Here is a 20,238-nt window from a genome sequence, read left to right as displayed (position 1 = left end):
GTTTCATTTCACATGTTTCATTTCACATGCTGCCAATTAGGTACTTAACCTAATTGGCAGCACATACAAGATGTACTTTGCTTAAAAATCATATAATATTTTTTTTGGGACTCTGATTTTCATTAGAACAGACACAATGACTATATGAAAATTAAAGTACCATATTAAGCATCTATCTGATAACAATGTTTACACACACAAAAAGGATCCCATTTAAAAAAAGCTATGAGAGCATGCTTTCTGCATAGAAGACATTTCAAAGAGGTAGCAAATCATCAGTTCTGCTTTGCCAATTGTTTAGCTTAAGGCCTCATTAGATGAGCAAAGTAGCAGTTTAGGTTATACTCAACTATTGCTCAAGACTTGCATTCTACTACTTTTACATTCCATTCACTTTTGTTCAATCTCCTTTCATGCGTTTGGCTTTTCAAATACTGGCCAGTTGCCTGAAACAAATAACCCTTAAGGATTAATTTAACAGTTTAAATTGAATCTGTAACAAATGTGCTGAATAGCCAAATTCAACTGAAAACATTAAGAGCTTAATGCTCAACTTGTGAAACTTGCGTTGAGGCTTTAAGGGACTTTTAATACTGATGCTGCTATTCATCATACTAGACATTTCACTTTCCATTTGCCAACAATCTCCTCAAGTACGATAGTGCAGATTGTATAAAAGGCTCAGCTGAGATTTGGACCCCGGGCCTTCTTTGTGAAGACATGCTCTTAGCCACCTAAGCCACACTGCCATTACAATGATCAACTAAGAAGCAATGTTTCAGTTGGGAACCTCAAAATGAAGTTTAAAAAATGCAATATATTGAAATGAATCCTAAAATGTATTGCATTTAAAACAGAAATAAAGAAAAATAGAGCGTGAACACAAAGCTTTTGTGTGCCCTGTTTTATTAAGCTGTAAGTAATGTGCTAAATTTAATTTAAACAATAATGTACTAAGTGCTCAAATGTTGAACCTTTGGGATAGTCTTGAGGATTCGAAGAATGATGTACTGATATGTTTGACAGGATAAAAGGTTTTACAAGTTAAATTTCAAAAGATTTGAAATACAGTATATCCTATAATCCTTCTGGGGTTCCTCCACTGCTCCAACAAGCAGAATACAAAACATCCAATCCACAAAATGATAATTCACAAGACGTTTTGGGCCTCCAAGTATAATCTCAGGCCACAAAGTTAACTATGGTAATCTAATCCTGACCTATAAACCCATTTTAGTTTGTACATATATCTTTAACCTTATCAAAGCATTTGCATTGGCACAGCATCGCCGTGTGAGGCCAAGTGGAGGTGTAACGTATAAGTATCTTCATTTATTTTTCAGGGACAAGCAGCGCTTTATTTTTTCCTTCTTCTTATAAACATTCTCCTCAAACACACTTGACTGTACAAATGGCACTGCTGAGATTTGAACCCAGGATCCCCTTTTTATGAGACAGGCACTTTCACAAACTAAGCAACAGCACCATTATGGAACTGGGTATTCTCCAAGTTACTTAGTTACTTAGCAAACGTCTAGCATTTTGTTTGAAATGGGAAATCCCTCAATTTCCTCTAAGTTAAGCATTAGTACTTAATATTACAAATACTCCTGTACCTAATCTCCCAGTGGAACTTTCTAATCTCAAGTATCGGCGATAGACTGATGCTGACCGTAGAAAAGGTCCTGATGGGAATCAAACCAGGGTGGAAGAGTCCAGCCAGACTTACCTGAGCATAGTCCCTCTCCAGCTGTCCCTTCTTCAGACTATAGGTCCTACAGGGAGAGAAAGAGACAGATATTTGTTTAAGTGTCTGAAAGTGTGAATATTATATGTAATATTAAATTGTTATAAATTCAACCTGTAGTTCACAAGTTACTGTCACTTAGACTAGCATAATTTAGGGATATACGCAAATTAAAGACAAGAAGGATATATAAATCTGATTTTTGTTCCATTAATAGTTTCTCTACTGTAATGACGAAAGAGTGCAAATCATTTTTGGTCTCCTCTGAGTCTCAGGAGTGGACTTTTCTGTCTTTTAACGCCAGATTGACCCAAGTTCCGACTCACAAAATGTAAACAAAAAACTCCCCTTCTCAGTCTCCACATGACACAACATCCTGGCAACAGAGACAGTGGAAGCTCTTATCAAAACCCAGGAATGTGCAGAATGAAAAACATAACATTAGATATACGATTACACTGACAGATAATTGTACTTGCACGGTTTGCTGAACGAACAAAGCAGCATTGACAAAAGAAATGACCACACCAGGCGCACAAACATTTTACATACATATGTTGACATCATTTATATTCAAATATCAAACCAATCATTGAAGTAGAGTTATCCTCAATAGCATCAATGTGTCATATATGGCTCCTACGTTTAGCCAGCTGTTGAGGAATTAAATGATTTATAAAGGAAGTTCAAATTTGAACCGCACTGGAACCAATATGCAGGCAGGATAGACGTTAGTCAATCTAAGAAATTTTCAAGGAGAGGACTGCACTTCTCATTTAACTACCACTGATACACAATCTCAACACGTACACCTGTACTGGACTGTAGAAAAGTACAACTTTACACACTTTGCACTTTACACAGCACCCTGGATAGCGACACCCAACATACTGACATACTGTGATACCACAAAACCCTTTTCAAAAGGACTGTGATAAAGATTGTTGGTCATTGTTGCACACTTTGTGAGCAATGTCCAGATATTTTATCTGTTGGAATGATGAATTCCAAAAACAAGGATAGCTTGGCGATACTCTAGTGACCACTTAAGCTTGGAATCATACAAACGTTCGTGTACAAAATTCATCTTTCAAATTTTGATGCAAGACTTGTACTGATTGTAGAAAAGGCACTTTTGGGGATTTGAGCAGAGGACACTGTTTACCAGGCAGACACTTTAACCATCAAAGCAAAGCCCCTGCAGCAATTTACTATTCCCATTGACCCCACAATTGTGTCGTAATGTTACTAGTTCCCTTATTGTGATTATTCTTAGGTGTGACAGGGCCTTGCTGCAGTTCACCAATGCACTTCAGAAAAATCCCCTCAAGTATGGTAGCACTGTGCTGTTAAAGAAATACTGGAGAGATTTAAACGCAAGCTATTATGTTTACAAGACAGGCCTCTTAACAAACCCACCAACTAAGCGAGAGGCAATATTTACAATGGCAACCCTTAAAATGAAGTTTCTAAAAAGTAATTTATTGAATTAATGTCAACTTAAACATACTGTACTTGGAACATAAATTACGAAGACGAAAATTAAGAAATAACTCAAAGTGGCTTATCTAATGTAGTGATATATGTTCAATATTCAACATTGTTTGTTTTTAATCCCATTAAAGCCACAGTATACTGAAATACCCCAACTGAGAGCAATTACTCATTTGTTGGAACAACACATTTGAAAACCCAAAAATATTTAATGTAAAATGATAGTGAGCAAGAAAAGTAGCAAATTCTCAGATTAAAGAAATTGGAACCAGAGAATGGAAATCCCTCCATAAAAAAGACCTTACTGACAATTCAAACACATGGTCTCTTGTTTATTGCACAAGCTCTTTAACAAACTAAGCTACATGCAGGGCAGCGATCAGCTTTTTCTTGAGAAACCTGACACATTTTCTAATGAAGAAATTTTAGGGCTTCATCTGTATGATGCAACATCATTTGGAACTTGCAAAGCATTGTGTAAACGAGTTGGATGTGACTCACAAAACTGCAACTGACGTGATCAATCTCAGTGGCTGTAACTGGTGTCATATGAGCATATGGAACCAATCAATTTAAACATGTAATGCAACAATTTCTATTCAGTTTCTTTCATCCCTAGACACACATAGGTTCAACCTAATAGTTGGTTCCATCACCAAAACACATACATAAAGTGTATTATGCAAATATGAATTTAGGCTCTCCAACAAATACATGCACAGCCTCATAACAAAGCTTTCCTGGTTCAGTATAGAAGTAGTGCAGTGACACAAGTCAACACAAGTACACACATGGACAAACCCACATCCTCGCTGGAATCTTTGGACATTGCTAGGCTTTTCATACAACAATAGCGGCACCTCATTGATACCCAGTTACTCATTAAATGTATTCTGCCCACAGTCTATTTCAATCCAACCTTAAAGCCTCTCCATGCCCTTCCTCTACCTCCACTTTTGTTCCAAACTCTTATCCCTTCCTCTTTCTGCACTCTGCTTTCTTCTCCTCTCTTTCTCCACTCCTCCTTCTATCCTCGCTCCTTTCTCTATGCTCACAATGTCTGCCCATCATATGTGTTTGTACTGCATAAGGAAAAATGCAGTGTCAGCAGTATCAGCTGTGCATGAGAAAGAAAAAGCCCAAATGTGCTTCTGGCAGGAAATACTTAAGTGCTTGGGAGTGGACATAAGTGTATATGTACTGTACGTGTGTGAAGGCAGAGAAAGGGAATGATCAAACGTGGGAAAACAGCTGAGATCAATGGTTTACAGGACACAGCCTGAGATCAGCGACAACAGGATAAGCAACATGAGTCACAGACAGAAACAGAGGCGGAGGAGGGAGGTGATGTTTTCTCACTGCGTGATCACCACAAGATACAATAGAGCAGATTCTCTGCAGTGTTTCCACTCCAAGACCAAGCAAGCATTGGGAAAATATATTCACATTTAATTTCATACTCGTGTTGAAGGCTTTAGACTACAAATATATATATGTATATATATATATGTATATATATATATATATATATATATGTATATATATATATGTATATATATATATATATATATGTATATATATATATATATATATATATGTATATATATACACTTATGTATATATATATATATATATATATATACACACTTATGTATATATATATATATATATATATATATATATATATATATATATATACACTTATGTATATTCGCACACTGTAGTTTTGATCAGTCGTTGTTGCTTCTGGAATCTGGGATGTCAAAGAAATTGTTGTGGAGACATTTATCAAACAAAAAATACATTTTCAGTGAAAGCTGGTGGATGTCTGTCACAGTTTGAGAAAGTTTGTAGCATAACACATGAATCTTTCATAGAATAAAGCCTCTACACTGAATGAGTGCAGCTGCCATGGTCAATTAATCATGGCAGCTGTGGCACATAGGTATCAATAGAAAAATAGAGAAATATTTTATAATATAATCCCAAACAAACAATGTTGATGCTATGGACCACCCACTGCTCAAATCCTGAGCCACGTTTGCCAAAGATTTTTTTTTTTTAAATCGATTTTGAGAGCATTACACTAACAGATTATTTCTAGTTGCTTGGAACTTAATTGTTTTGTACGAAAAGTGAAATGCTGGAGAATCCTTACAGTACAATGCCATTCTTCATCAGGAGTGTCTGCAACGACCGCTGCTATATTGCAGCCGTGTATCACAAGTGGTCGGTTAAAAGTGGCGAGTCGGGAGTAAACAGGCTGTCAGTGGCCGTATAAAACAGCCTCTAAAAAGGTGTACAGTGTGAGTGTGAGTCAACACAACTACGAGAGGTCTTTGAGCATGCAACCATAAGTGGCAGTTTGCTGCAGTAGAACACGAGATTAGCCGTGCCCGCTCACTCTGTCGCAGACGCCCGGACACCCGGACGCACACAATCACAAACACGACCAGGCAGACACGTATCGTCACCACAGGCTTATGCCTGGTTGAGATAATAAAAACATAGAAAAAGATAAGCGCCATAAAAAGGTAGAATTCATTGCGGGACTGTTTAATAATGCTGCATTAAATTATAAGGGTGTTTATACAGTATTATCCTGGGATAGAAGCAGACCAAATACTGTAAATATGTTCTTTGTGGGACATTTATTAAACAGATTAGGTGGTTTCATTTGAATCTTATTTTTATTATTTACCTGACTGCATTGTACCACCTTTAATATTTAAACAGGCAAATCCCAGCATTGTTTCAATCGCGTTCAAGGTGATCTATTCTAAGTCATAGTCAGTGTTTTCTAGATGCAATAAACAGAGACTGCTTGTGCTGTCCTTTTCAACAAAACACAGAGGCGACCTCAATATATTAGACGTGTGTGAATCAGCATTACATTCATTTGGATCATCTTTTCCTCTCTGAGTCCTTGATTTTTTTTCTGTCCCTCCTTTACCTAAATTATAGAGGCTGCAGTGAAATGTATTAGTGTGGATTCTGATAGCCTTTTTGGGTTCAAATTGGGGAGGCTCATCTAGCTACTCAGCATGGAGACCCATTAGGTTTTAATGATATCTGCAGATAGTTTCTAGGATTTGGTCAATAAATTTGCGTGAAAATACTAATTTCCTTTATCCCATGGTAATTTGCCACACAGACACAGGCGTGGGGGTTGGATTCCTAAATTACAACAGGGCCCCAGTTGTAATTGAGGAATTAAACCAAAAGCAGTCAACAACAAAACCTGGCACTTTCATCCTTTGTTTCCTCCTTACTGCCATCTCCATGATTGATGATGTTCTTTGTATATTCTTTGTAAAGCACTCCGTCTAGACTATGGTGAATTTGATGCATTTGACTTTGCAACTTGTCTACAAGTACTCTTACGACAAAACAAATACAGTTTTCACACAGGGGTCTATGGATGTAAAGCCCCAGCATGCCAATCACGAGAACAGGCTCATAATGCAGCGCTGCAGGGCAAAGCCGTGCCCTTTGCAGAAAGGCCATCATCATGCAGAGTGTCACAATGATGGCCTTTCTGCAATTTGGTTTCAGTCACCGATCAAAATCTACAGATTAAACCAATAAAACACAACTGCAATATTTAAATTGTGCTATAGCTGAATTGATAAAGTAAAAGTATGTTTGTATTCTGCAAAAAAGAAGGGCAAGTAGGTATTCAATGGATAGGTCAATGTTACCAAATGTGTATGCGGGGAACACAAGTATTTATGAGACTTGCCTGTTTTCTATGGTTTACACTGTATGTACGTGCATGTGTGCGTGCGTGTGCAGACATAAGGGTATGAGGGATTTAGCTGGATTGAGGACACCAAGTTGACTCCCTGAGTCCACCAACTCGTTATCGTTTTCTCCTCTCTCTCTTTCTCTTATCCTCTCTCCTAAAACTAGTCCAGCTAAAATGCAGTCCCAGAGGATTAAATACACTGCCCTTTCTCTCTCGCTTTCTTTATTTGTTTCTATTTCTTTCCCATTTTACCCTTTACTATTGATAAAACACATGTATCAATGCACTATAGACAGCAACTTGTATGTGTGTATGTGCATGTGTGTGTCAGTGTGGCTGTTGATTAAAACCAGCCTCTGGATTAATTAGGGTAAATAACCTCAGAGCAGATTTGGGGATTAAACAGTTAAAATCTACTGTAGTCTTTAGGCAGGAAAATGTGTGTCTGTCAACTGAGGATGTGTTTTAGTATGTGACCACACTGTCCTTGTCCTACAGGGTCCAGTTATTAAAGAGGTTATTTATTTAGGTGCTTTATATCAGGACATATACAAAGTCTAGCAAAGTGATTTGCACAAACAATTTCAGAGGCATAGTTTCAGTCCAGATGTAGTTGTACATGGATAATATCCAACAATTGACATAACTGTGAACCAGTGTTAGCTTACTGGCTAGCTTCCTACTGTAGTTGAGTCACTGATTGTTTGCAGGAATCATTGCGCTCATCAACTCTGCATTCTGACCCTGGACGGGGACAGGTCAATAATTGTTTCTCCCTGTGGAAATCACTGCTGCATTATGAATTATATTGACTACGTACAACTAATGATTATTCTCAATATTTATAAATGTGTCAGTTTATTTTAAAATTAAATAATTTCTTTAATCAATATGTCTGAAAAGTAATTGTAGAAAACAATGTTCCATTGACTGATTAGTCAACTAATCATTTTATCCAAATATTAGTTCACTATGTCACGTAAATCTTTTACAGGATAGTCAGTGACAATAGAAAGATCTCAAAATAAACACTGTGTGCATTGTCTTCCTGTATACTTCTTATTTGGGATAAATGTAAACTATTTTTATCCATTGAAGGATCAATCATTTGAGTGCTATTGGTAAAGACAGTTGACAGTGTGCCCAGCTGCTGCCTTTTTAGGGCCTCAGGTATTGCGCAGAAAAGACAGCTGGTTCTGACAACTGTAACAATTGTCAAAGTCAGAGCATATTGAATGGCCATCATGCGTCTGATTTGAATTTCAGATAACCTTTACTCTTATGATATAAAATAAATTTATATGTAAAATGTCTACAATAAAGTCAGATGAGTGCCGCATCACAGACAGAAACACTAGCGGGGCCTCAGTGGCTCAAGGACTCATCGACAAAGCAGATGCTTGTTTGTCTACAGGGGCTTGAGTCCAGATCTCCCGAATGAAAGGCAGCATCCCTAATCACTGCACCACCCTGGTGCTCCTGATTTTACCACCAGGAGAATGTGTCATCAGAACTAATAACAAAACACTAAAGGCTAGAGAAACGCACTAAGAAGACTCTACAGGCAGCGTCATTTAACCACGAGTATGACAAAGCCTATTTGAAGATATGTACCCAGTGGCATGTAGCTCCATCCCTGGCCGACTGGAAGAACTAACACATTGTGGTTGCATATGTCTAACTGGCTCTCTCACTCTCCCCACAAGTGAGACCAGGGCCTTGTTCACTATCCTAAACCCAACAGCAGCAAGGTAATCTGTTCTCAAACAGCTGGAGCCGCCCCCAAGAGGGAAAGGGAGAGAAAAGCTAGAAGAAGTGAAAGAATGAGAAACCAATAGGGAGATGGAGAGAGAGAGAGAGAGAGAGAGAGAGAGAGAGAGAGAGAGAGAGAGAGAGAGAGAGAGAGAGAGAGAGAGCGAGAGCGAGAGAAGAGAAAGAGAGAGAGAGAAAATTAGGTTTTTGTCAAACATTGTAGAAAACAAGAGAGAGACGGAAGCAGAGAGTTTGCTGTCATAAATAATCAATGCTTCGTCAACACAGAAAATGAGAGCGTGTGAAAGAACCAAAGTTTCCTCCCATTGCAAAATCCAAAAAGGGAAATTTGCCAGAATCACACACGTCATAAGTAAACAGAGCAGAGCCAAAATGAAAAGGAGAGATATGGAGACAGACAAAAATATAGTCAGAAAAGAATTGACAGAAAAAAAACAGAAAAGTAGACAGAAAGAGAGAAAGACTTAGTCAGAGAGCAGGAATAAAGGAAATTCCTTCGTCATTTTCTCGACCCTTTGTCCTCCAAAAACTAGAATATGACAACACTCCTCTTTCTCTTTCAATCCTCCCTCCCTGGTTAGTTGTTTGCTTCTTACTTTCTTTTTGCACATGGCAGTGTGCATCTGTGGATGCCGTGCAAATCACAGTCATATAACGACTAGATTTTTGATCATCTGGCAGTTGGTGTGGATCGCGTTAGTAGTCGCATGCGATACAAACGTGTTCATAGTTCATACCTCATGTCTTCCAGCAGGTCACATTCGGTCTGGTGTTTAAAGTGCAGTCTTGTCGTCTGCTCTGTGTGTGTGTTTTTCAGCTCCTGTGTCACTTTGACCTGGAGGAAACAAAAAGACAATTCCAGTAAAGGATTTTCATGTAATGTAGTTATCCCCCAAAACTAAAATATCATCGGAGACTTTGGTTGTTATAGTAGCGGTAAAATATTGTCTTTTCCTGCTCGTAAAAGGGTTCAATGAACTGTGAATGCCTCTACCTGCCTGAAAGTCAGATACACATTAAAAATTCATAATGACTTTTTTTCCTCAGTGGCTATATCACCCACCCCTACTTGGATTAAATGTTGCATGAAATCACAAAAAGTCACACACTTGTTTGGCAAAAACAGTAACATAATCCAGTAGGACTGCAACTAGCAAATGCCTGATTAACTGACTTAACAGTAATAGAGTATCATAACTGTTGCCAAATAATTTTCTGTTGATCCACAGATCAAATAGTGTCAGCTCTATTTACAATATTACCAATATTGTGGTAGTGAATCAAAATATGATGACCCCACAGTTCACTGAATGCAGAAAGCAAACTATTGCGAACATTAACTCTTTTCATCAAGTGCACCAAAAGTGATTGAAGGTAAAAGTCATCATTATGCCGTGGTCATTTCTTTCACTGAATCCATTTTAGTCACAAACAACTTGATGGAGATAAAGACACAGAAGTATCCTTAAAGCTCTGTGGTGTAGGCCGCACAAAAGCATCTTAAGTTCTAAATAGTATGTTTTTTAGTATATTAGAATCAAAGTTGACTCCTGAGTCACAGTGACCTACATACACATACACGCACACACACACAAATAATGTAACCCTATCAATCAATCATCTGTACTCAAAAGTGAGTGTTCAGCTCGACACCTGAGAGGAGCACACACTTACTTACTTAAATAAATACATCTACACACATAGATTCCATAACCATACATTTGTATTAGTTTATTTTAGCACCATACATTCTAGATACTGAGAGTTCAATGTTTCCAACATCAAGATAGCGAGCTAACCACTGGAATTTTGTGAGAGTATGTGGGGAAGTCCAACATAGTGCCAGCGTTTCTTCTTCTTTTTTTACGGCTGTTAGGTCGGCTGGTAAGATGCGCTTTTGATGCTGTGATAATTTTGACAAGGACAAGTCATTTAGGTGCACTAAAGTCGTGGTACATGGAACGACATAATTCAGGACATTTTCCAAAAAATGTGTAACGTCTTGTGTAATGAAGATCCAAAAAGTAAATATTGGTTATTAAACTTATTTTAAGATCAATAAAAATCCCGTCACAAAAAAATAAAGTAAACCATCAACAAAATCAGTGTCCAGGTGTTATCAGACTTTTGGAGTCTTTTTGCAGTTAGGGGGACCCTTAAGGGCCTGAAACAGCATTTAGGAGCAGACAGCCTATGTGTGCATTCGAAAAAAGATACTCATTGTATTGCCATATACCCCAAAACATATTTTGGTGGACAGAGCGAGGCGGCTCTAACCTGCACTCATTAAAAGTCTTTTGCAAGAGCTCACCCTTAACATGCACACAAAAACACTCACTCCTGCCAACACATACAGAGTCACTGTGGTGGTCATTGTGTATTGTTTGGTGAGTTCCATCAACTATTCACCAGAGAAACAGTGGGCAAGTTCATGACTGTTCTACACAAAACAATCAACAACACATACTGCAGTGGTACACACACACGCACACACGCACACACATGCACACACACACACACACACGCACACACGCACACACACACACGCACGTCTCTCGCAGCAGAGATCTTTCTTTCATGTGCCATGTCTTTGAAGATAAGGAGGGAGTGGTTCATTACATTATCATGGCAAAATGACTTCACTTGATTTCACCTTCCATCATTTATAGGAAACCACAAGGAGAGAGTGGGAGAAGGGGAAGGGCAAAGGGTTAGAACAGAGGTGAGTAGACAAAATGAGAGGACGAGTGGCTGAGAGGTGCATGTGCATCAGAAGAGAGGTGGGGGGGGGGGGGGGTGGATAGGAAGTGAGAGTAAGAAAAAAGACAGAGAAAAGAAGATGGCGAGAAAGAGAGAGACGGTCGGTGAGAAACAGAAGGGGAAAATGACAAGTGAAAAAGATAGGCTGTGGGTATGTTAATTATTAGGCAAGGAGAAAGATAAATCCAGTATATTGAAGGTCATGTGGTGGAGTGGTAGCTGATGCAGGTCTCTCTGTACCGCAGGAAAGTGTTTTGAGTTTTGTTACGCAAACATTAACACACATATCTTACAGTGATGCTGACGCATACATCCCTACCTGTAAAAGAAGGTAACAAAATAGCAGTTGAGGTTGGTCGACATGATATTAATTCTATATCATGATTTGAAATGAAGAATGCATCTCTCATTAAAGATCGCTTGTGATAGGTTCGTCCAGTTGAATGCAATTTTGACGAGTTAAAAGTACTAGGCTGTTGGCTGATGTTTTTTTTAATATGGCGTCAAAAGCTCTATTCGTATATGATGGATGGATAGATGGATGGATGAGTATATAGATCGATGCAAGATAGATTGAGAATCACATTTCAAAACAATTTTGAGAAGTGTACAGACTCTTTTCAGCCTACTTAGAAGCCATCTTTAATTTAAAGCACATAAAACTAATATATGCGAGTCAACCCAGATCAATCTGTAAGCAGATGTGCCGAGACACAGACAAAACACTAAAGGGGCTGTATGTCTCGCATTGGGAGAGAAATTGTTAGTATCCAACAGCCAAATACTGATACACTCTGGCTGTGGTGCTGTGGGCTGAGTGTTTGGAGTGTGTCAGCCACAACTGCAGGCGGTAACACATCAGTGTTTTGCAAATAAATTCTGTTTTATTTTCTGAAGTATTATTTTTTACAGTAAGCTAAATGGGAAAGACACTGACAGCTGAGATCTCACAAAATAAATATGACCGGACACACACACACACACACACACACACACACACACACACACACACACACACACACACACACACACACACACACAGACACACAGACACACAGACAGTGGGACAAGGCAGGTCTAATGGTCTCTGCAGCCTCAATTATGAAAAGTGTGTCTGTGTTTTACAGACATGACATGACACGTTCAGGGCTAGTCTGTGTGTGGAAAACCAGAGCGTAACCGGCACTGGGGGAATATGTGGTAATTAAGAGAAAACTGTGCAGAGGTTCACAGCAGGGTAATTGGCTCTCGTGCATCTATTTCAGGACAACACACACACACACACACACACACACACACACACACACACACACTAATAGAAAGCAATGCACAACCAACTTAAACACATCCTCTCACGCACATGCTCCCACGCGCGCGCGCACGCGCGCGCACACGCACACACACACACACACACACAGTGCCAAACTACTCTATGGAACTGTGGTCTTTTCTCAGCCCATACAGAATCAATAAGTCAGTATGAGACATGGCTCTGCCAGCATGTCTCCACGGTGTGTTTTTAGCTTTTGTCAGCTCAGCCTTTGATGGAAAACAAAGATGTGACCCTGGACAGACTGAAGGTCTTCCCATAAGACAAAAAGCACCACAACGTGGAGAAACGAAAGCTTTTGTTATGCAGTCTGGGGGGCGGAGGGGGGACTATTGTCATAATTTCACGTTTTATAAATGAGTCAAATAAAACCCGGTGCTACATTACTTGCACACGACTGTTCTATTATAACGTGAAGTTAATGTGCACATGCTATACATATGTACACATATTTATGTGTTAATTTAAAGTTATTTTTACCACATGACGTAAGGTTATGAAAGGGACTGCAACAATACCATAGTATCGTACCAACATGGTGCTTTGTAAAAAAAATACATATTTCACGTTAGCCCACCTAGCTTGTTCGAGCTAACGTTATTTGACGTTTGACGGCTCACGCGACGTTATAGATTCATATTAGTGTCACTGGGTGACCGTTACTGGCGAACCCAGCTAGCAAACGGCGCTAATGTCTTTCTTCCCCTTTAATTCTCTTTCGGCCGCAGCATCGGGCGCTTTGTGTGTGTTTATTAAAACACAACATTCACCTCTCGGGCTCCTGTTATCTGTCATTGTCTGGACAGAAAACATAACGGACTCTGGAAATCACTCACCTTCCTCGGCGGCGGCTGCATTTTGGAGTATTGACATGAATGGTATCTCCCTCCCGAGAAGTATTGTAATTCCAAGAGGAAATCCAAATCAGTGTGGGACTAATATTTTGTCAAACAAACAAACAAACAAACAAAAATCCTCCCCTTCAGACGGATAAGGGGGGGAAACAGGAGTTAAATTTGTACTCCGGCGGCCATGATTGATGATAAATGGCTCGTTTGTACAGCGCTGAAACTGAAGCTACGAGGAGAGGCTGAACACACTTGTGTTGGCTGCTGCCACTGTGAGAGGACTAGTGTGTACTGTACTGGGCTGAGGAGCAGTAGGGCAGACAGGCGGAGAAGAAGAAAAGCAGAGGGAAGGGATGGGGGGGATGTTAACGAGGAACCCCTTCAGCTTCCTAAGCTCAACGGCTCTCCCGTGTGGCGAAGCGCGGGACAGCACCATGTCTGTGGCGAAACCACCGGGAACAGAAAGGCATCATTTTGTATTCTGTCTCCTCTCGCCTAACCTCGATTAACACTCTCGAAAAGGTGTTTCAAACCAAATAGAGGGGACAAGGAAGGTGATAAATACAAATTCCTCGAGTTAGGGTTTTCTTTTTCTCCGCCCGGCCCAGGGCTGCTCGAAGAGAAAAGACCGACACTGATAGGAGCCTGCGTCCCGCAGACCTGCATAGCAACAAGAAGCCGCAGTCGATCGTGGAAAAATCGATGGCGGTGGAGGATGAAAAACACACACACACACACACACACACACACACACACACACACACACACACACACACACACACACACACACACACACACACACACACATGGAAGAAGAAACAAAAGACCAAATATTAGATGCTTGATTGTTAGTCATGACAATTTAGGATATTTTACCTGTATTTCGCATTCAACTGAAGTCATAGGCTTTTAGGTGTCACATAAACCATATAAATATCAAATATAACAGATTTACAAAAGGTTATTTTCTGTTTGCTATTTTGTGATACAATTTAGTTTACTCTTTTGTGTCTACTTACTACGAGATACTGGGGAGTAGACAGGTTAAAATGGGGTCATGGGGGTTCATTGGAAGTGGATGCTGAGTGAACAATAACAAGAAGTCATCACCATAGAGAGTGTCTGAATGTCCCTTGTAAAGAGTTGGCACCTGCAGCAGCAGATAGTTTGACAATGCATGCATGCATGCATGCACCTTCATGTATATGTGTGTGAGGTGCGGCTGTGGATAAATAATACAATATACAATAGTATAAAACTACAACATATTGTTTTATGGTTAGGAACAGTGCCTTCATTTGGGAGAGATAGAAGAAATGGCAAAAGTAGTGGGTCAGGCAAGTGTATTTCATGACTACGTGCCATGGCCAAGGTTAAGGTTAAGGGCTGTGTAATCATTAATGCACAGTGTTTCTGGAGCAGGTAAGACATTACGTACTCTTTCTCATTTTTCCTCTCAGTATAACACTCAAACTAACACACATATTCAAACACATGCACACACAATCACAGTCAGAGAAACCAAACACATCTATTAACACCCACACACATAACTTTCTGTTAATGGCACAGAAAAACATGGCTGACAGTCATTGTTGGATCATACTGTCTTTGTTTGGATCCTGTCAGGATGCTTTTGGTTCATGATTTCTTTTATGATTTGGTGTTGGAGGACTTTCTATATTTATTTAGGCTGACTAAGGTAAGACCTTACCTAGTAATCAAATCTAAAGTACACAAAGCTGCACATATGATTTGTTTTGATTCACTCATTGCATATGAGTCCCTGAAATGTGAGAAATCACATTTAATCTTTCATATTCTTTGCGTATTGCTGTTTCGATGCAAAAAATACTTGTTGTTTGAAAGTCAGGCCAACTATATTTCTGTGGGGACCCAAATGACCAAATATTCATATTTGTGTTTGCATAGCAGGATATCCCTCCTTTCTTCTGTGAATAGCTGTGTGTTTTTATTGTGCTTTACTTGTTCTAAAATAGCTTTAGTCCTTGGTATGGGTGCAAAGCAAAGAAAGTTAAGTAATAGCTAACCAACTGAATTCGCTACATAGACCACAAATAACATTTCAAACACTCCAACCTGTGCAATATCAATACACTGTGCATAATATCTATATCTATATATATATATATATATATATATATATATATATATATATATATATATATATATATAATTATTATTTACTGTTTTCTACCGTTACTTGTTTTGATTTGATGTCTCTTGTGTGCACCTTACGTTTGCTGCTGTAATCCTGAAATGTCCCCTCTGCGGGACTAATGAAGCAATATCTTATCTAATCTAATCTAATTGTAATAAAAAAAAATCTAATTCATATGCCCTATTAAAAGCTAGGTTAAAAAAATATATAAGTCCATATTTATAGTGATGATTACATTTAATAGTTTCAATAGCTTAAGATTGATCTCCATTATTGTATTTTTCTATTTACTAAACTAAATTTGAACAGTTAGCTAACATCTAAGCCTTCAGGCTCAACTGCTCATAGGCTGCAAGCATGCCAGAGCTTGTCTGACAGACATACACCTCCACATGTATTTCACCCGCAGAAGTATCTCAGGCATCCAGTCAGCCTAGTCATATATATCTATATATACATACAGTACTTGTGCTAGTAAGAGTGAGGCTCCATTACACAGGAAGGTCCATCTTTGAAAGGCGATAGCAGCCATTCAGTGTGAGTAAAATAAAAAGTTTTGGGATCTTTGTCACTAAGGAAAAGGGACTTATTGTATAGTTCCTGGGATGCAATGTGGTTATTTTTGTATGGCCAACTATGCAAATTAGTTTGCTGTTGAAACAATAAGTTGTGCTGGGTTTGGTGTGGTGTGCTTACAGCAAGTCAGAGCAATGTGGAGACTACAAAAGGAGCCTCTCGGTCTCAGATCTGTTATCAGTTAGTCAACCCGGAGCTGTTTTGAAGAGAAAAAAGCAGTGACGGCATTGGAGGGTACGGAGCGAGCAAGAGACATTGTTTTTGAAAAAGGAAAAAACAATGTCAGAGAGAAAAGGAAAAGAAGAGTAGGTCAACTCATCGGTCAGTTATTATCTTATTTACATTCCTGTTTATAAATCATCACTTCCATGTCTAACCATGACTATGTTGTTAGATCTACTGAGAAAATGAAATGAACCAAGGTTAAGAATGTGCATGCCAGTGAGTGAAACAGAAAGAAATGTCTTAACAGGGTCTCTAAACAACGTCTGGTTTGAGTTTAAAAGTTATTCCTCTGTCTCTCCCTCTCTCAGCTATGAGGTTTTGGACAAATCAGCATGCAAAACTGCCAGAATGAGTATTGTTTCTCTGCCTAACACAGATACTCTTAAAGTCTTGTAAAACGTTGATCCCACAAAAGTCTATGTGAATCTTTATGTGAATCTTCTGCAGCTCAGATATATTAAAAGAGGGTTATTTCATCCAGGGGAGAGAGGAGAGCTTATAAGGTTAGACAGATAAGTACTTAAGTAATGTGCTGAGGCAAGGTGTCAAGATGTCTTCTTGGCCGAGGTGGTGGAACAAGTACAACTTGTAACGCACATATACAGTGCTACTCTATATGACATCCGTAAGACAAACATATCCACTCACACAGAAGGGGAAGCATTTATAGCACTTTTTTTGTATTCTTAATTCTTCATTTTAATTCAATTTTTTATTCTAAAATAAGTATTTTATGACAATAAAATGTTCTATTCATCTTCTCTCATTTAGTCGACCATCCACTCAAAAAGAAAGTGTGATTAAAGAACCATTAAAATGACAGTGGACTGCGTGGTTATGCTTGAGCGTGGTATGGCAAAGTGAAAGACTTGGGGCATCCTAAAATGTATTCTAAGTTGAAGTCACTTTCTCGTATCTTATTCATTCTCTTTACCTCCACAGCCTCCATTTCTGTGCGTATGATAACGCCTTCATGGTTGTTGTAAAACAAAGAGCTTCCAGGTTTAAATGCAGCATATTCATAAATCCATCCCTTTTTCTTAGGGGTTTTCACAACCGAGATGGCCACCTTTGACAACAACATGACCAGCCCGACCAACTTCAGCGCCTTCTACTGTCGCTTTCAAGAAGACTTTAAATATATCCTCCTCCCTGTCAGCTATGCCCTGGTCTTTGTAATTGGCCTGGCGCTGAACGCCATAGCGTTGTATGTGATTGTGTTCCGCACAAAGAGCTGGAAGCCCTCCACCATCTACATGTTCAACCTGAGCATGTGCGACACGCTGTACGTCCTCACCCTGCCCTTCCTCATCTATTACTACGCGGACGAGAACGACTGGCCCTTTAGTGAGCCATTCTGCAAGGTCATACGCTTCCTGTTTTACACCAACTTATATGGTACGGGGATGGCGTGGCACAGACAATACAGCAATATAGAGAGTTTGATATGTAATGTCATATAACACACAATGAGTATATTAAATATGTATCACTCTGACAGGTTCAATTCTGTTCCTGTGCTGTATCAGTCTGCATCGCTTCGTTGGCATCTGCTATCCAGTCCGCTCCCTGTACTGGGTCAGTGCTCGTCGGGCCAAGCTGGTATCTGTGGCAGTGTGGGCCTGTGTTTTACTCTGCCAGGCACCGATTCTCTACTTCTCAAGAATTAGGTAAACTACATTTGTATATTGTTTCTTTTTCTATTCCCTTCATTACTTCCATCTTTCTATTGTACTATAGTGTGCTCTAAGGGGGCACACTTAAATGATCACCCCTTCTTTTTTTCTGTGATTCAATGCCAAACGAGACAGCACAATCTCCTTTTCAGGGATCGGGGGAGTGTGCGGGTCTGCTACGACACAACGAGCCCGGAGCTCTTTGATGACTTCCTGGTGTACAGCTCAGCTGTGTCAGTGCTCATGTTTGCCCTGCCCTTCATGGTGGTGATGGTGTGCTATGGCCTCATGGTGCGGAAGCTTCTGGAGCCGGGCTGGGGGTCCAAAGGGGGCGAGAGAGGGGGCGCGTCCGCCCAACGAACCAAGCAGAAGTCGGTTAAGATGATCATTGTCGTGCTGGCGATGTTCATGCTCTGTTTCCTGCCCTTCCACCTCACCAGGAGCCTTTACTATTCATTTAGATACCTAAGGCAGGTCAATCCATCACAGGTGAGGACAAACACTTAATACATGTGTTTTAATAACTTTAAAAGCTTGGACATATCACATTTTTAAATGTTTACCAGATCAGCTGCAAGTTGCTGGAGGCCTCCAGTGTGGCCTACAAGGTGACCCGACCTTTGGCCAGTGCCAACAGCTGTGTGGACCCCATCCTTTACTTCCTGTCTGGGCAGGACGTCCGCAGTAACTTGGCCAAAAAGATGAAGTCATCATCGAACCCAACAAGCGTGAGCCAACGCTTAACAACTCAACTCTGATTCAATACCTGAAACTACTTAGGTTTGGTTAAAATGCAAAAGTACAGTAATTATTGTTCGTCTCTTGTGGTCGATGTGAGGTACCGACACGGACAGATGCATTCAGATTTCCATGTATGAACAGAATTAATACAAGTTCAGATTTGACCAAATTAAATGTGGACAATACATGTATAGTGACTGATTCATGAAGGACATTTCTAACTTAAGACATTAGAGGATTTCTACATATCATATATTATTTTTTATTTAGTTTAAACAACTTTAATGTATGGACAGAATGAAACTAGAAAGTGCTCCACATATGTGGCTTTTATTAATGATTCTAGTACAACTGCTGCACCTGATGTTTGTGTATGAACAAGTGGGGGGTTTTCCTCCGCTCTCCGTTCTCTGCATATATTAGACAAATAGGGTCAACTTGACCACTCTGTGGCTTTTAGGACTTACTTTGAGTGTACTGTAGCGTGTTTTTGTGTGTTACTCTGTGCTACAAAATGTGAAGGAACTAAAAAAATGTTTTTATAAACACGTAGAAATGTAAACAAAATGTTTGTGGTATTACATTATTATCAGTTGTCTCATGTACTTTATTGAATTTTTTTATTGCCATACTTTTACTGTGTGGATGTAGAATGAGACTCACCATAGTTCTGTGAGACATTTTCTGGAAATAGCGTGTGTAAAATAGTTCATGTCTTCCTTTTGCCTTATGACAACGGTGCCGCATTATATAGAGAGTTGAGATTGTTCTGCAATTTTAGATGTATAACACATGGGTATCTATCATATGCAAGTGACTTAAAAAAGGGAATTTAAGAAATGATGTAAAATCTAGAAAATGACCCCAGACTCCAGAGGGTTTGAAGTTAGTTGATTCTCCCGAACAGGTACTGTCTGACTAAACAGCTTCTGAGCAGCTGAACAGAGTATTTGAAACCAGGAGAGGTTAGTTGTAACATCAGCCTGTTTGTTGAGTTTGTTAAATGTTAACTTTGATTTGTGGGAAGAGGAACCATAGTTGGAGCTGAGCCACTTTGTAAATACACCTGGTTTAATCAGTAGTTATGTTAGTGAATTAACACCAGAGCACCACTAGAGGGTGACACTGTCAAACAAAC

At 39.4% G+C, this 20,238-nt stretch overlaps 2 protein-coding genes across 4 annotated transcripts in view; one reads left to right on the top strand and one right to left on the bottom strand.

Annotated features, from left to right (window-relative positions):
• Positions 1–14,134, bottom strand: part of LOC137790486 (F-BAR and double SH3 domains protein 2-like) — a 55,124-nt gene extending 40,990 nt beyond the window's left edge. The window contains exons 1-3 of one of the 3 annotated variants that reach the window (XM_068584774.1): positions 13,689–14,134; positions 9,500–9,597; positions 1,730–1,775 (exon numbers count right to left, since the gene is read on the bottom strand). In XM_068584774.1, coding sequence (XP_068440875.1) covers positions 1,730–1,775; positions 9,500–9,597; positions 13,689–13,709 — 165 coding nt within the window. In that variant the 5' untranslated portion in view covers positions 13,710–14,134. The remainder of the gene's footprint in view (positions 1–1,729; positions 1,776–9,499; positions 9,598–13,688) is intronic. The other 2 variants (XM_068584773.1, XM_068584775.1) reach the window with 2 other exon arrangements.
• Positions 14,135–17,732: 3,598 nt separating this feature from the next.
• p2ry2.1 (purinergic receptor P2Y2, tandem duplicate 1) lies at positions 17,733–19,117 on the top strand. Its single transcript, XM_068585498.1, has 4 exons — positions 17,733–18,081; positions 18,185–18,353; positions 18,512–18,848; positions 18,926–19,117. The coding sequence occupies exons 1-4, from the start codon at positions 17,745–17,747 to the stop codon at positions 19,115–19,117; spliced, it is 1,035 nt and encodes a 344-aa protein (XP_068441599.1). The 5' UTR covers positions 17,733–17,744.
• Positions 19,118–20,238: the final 1,121 nt, after the last annotated feature.

This window comes from Clinocottus analis, unplaced genomic scaffold (genome assembly GCF_023055335.1).
Source record: "Clinocottus analis isolate CAN_PGR_092001 unplaced genomic scaffold, fCliAna1.0.p SCAF_2, whole genome shotgun sequence".
Classification (NCBI taxonomy): domain Eukaryota; kingdom Metazoa; phylum Chordata; class Actinopteri; order Perciformes; family Cottidae; genus Clinocottus; species Clinocottus analis.
Note: the sequence above shows the minus strand (reverse complement) of the source record. Positions and strands in the feature narration are given on the sequence as shown.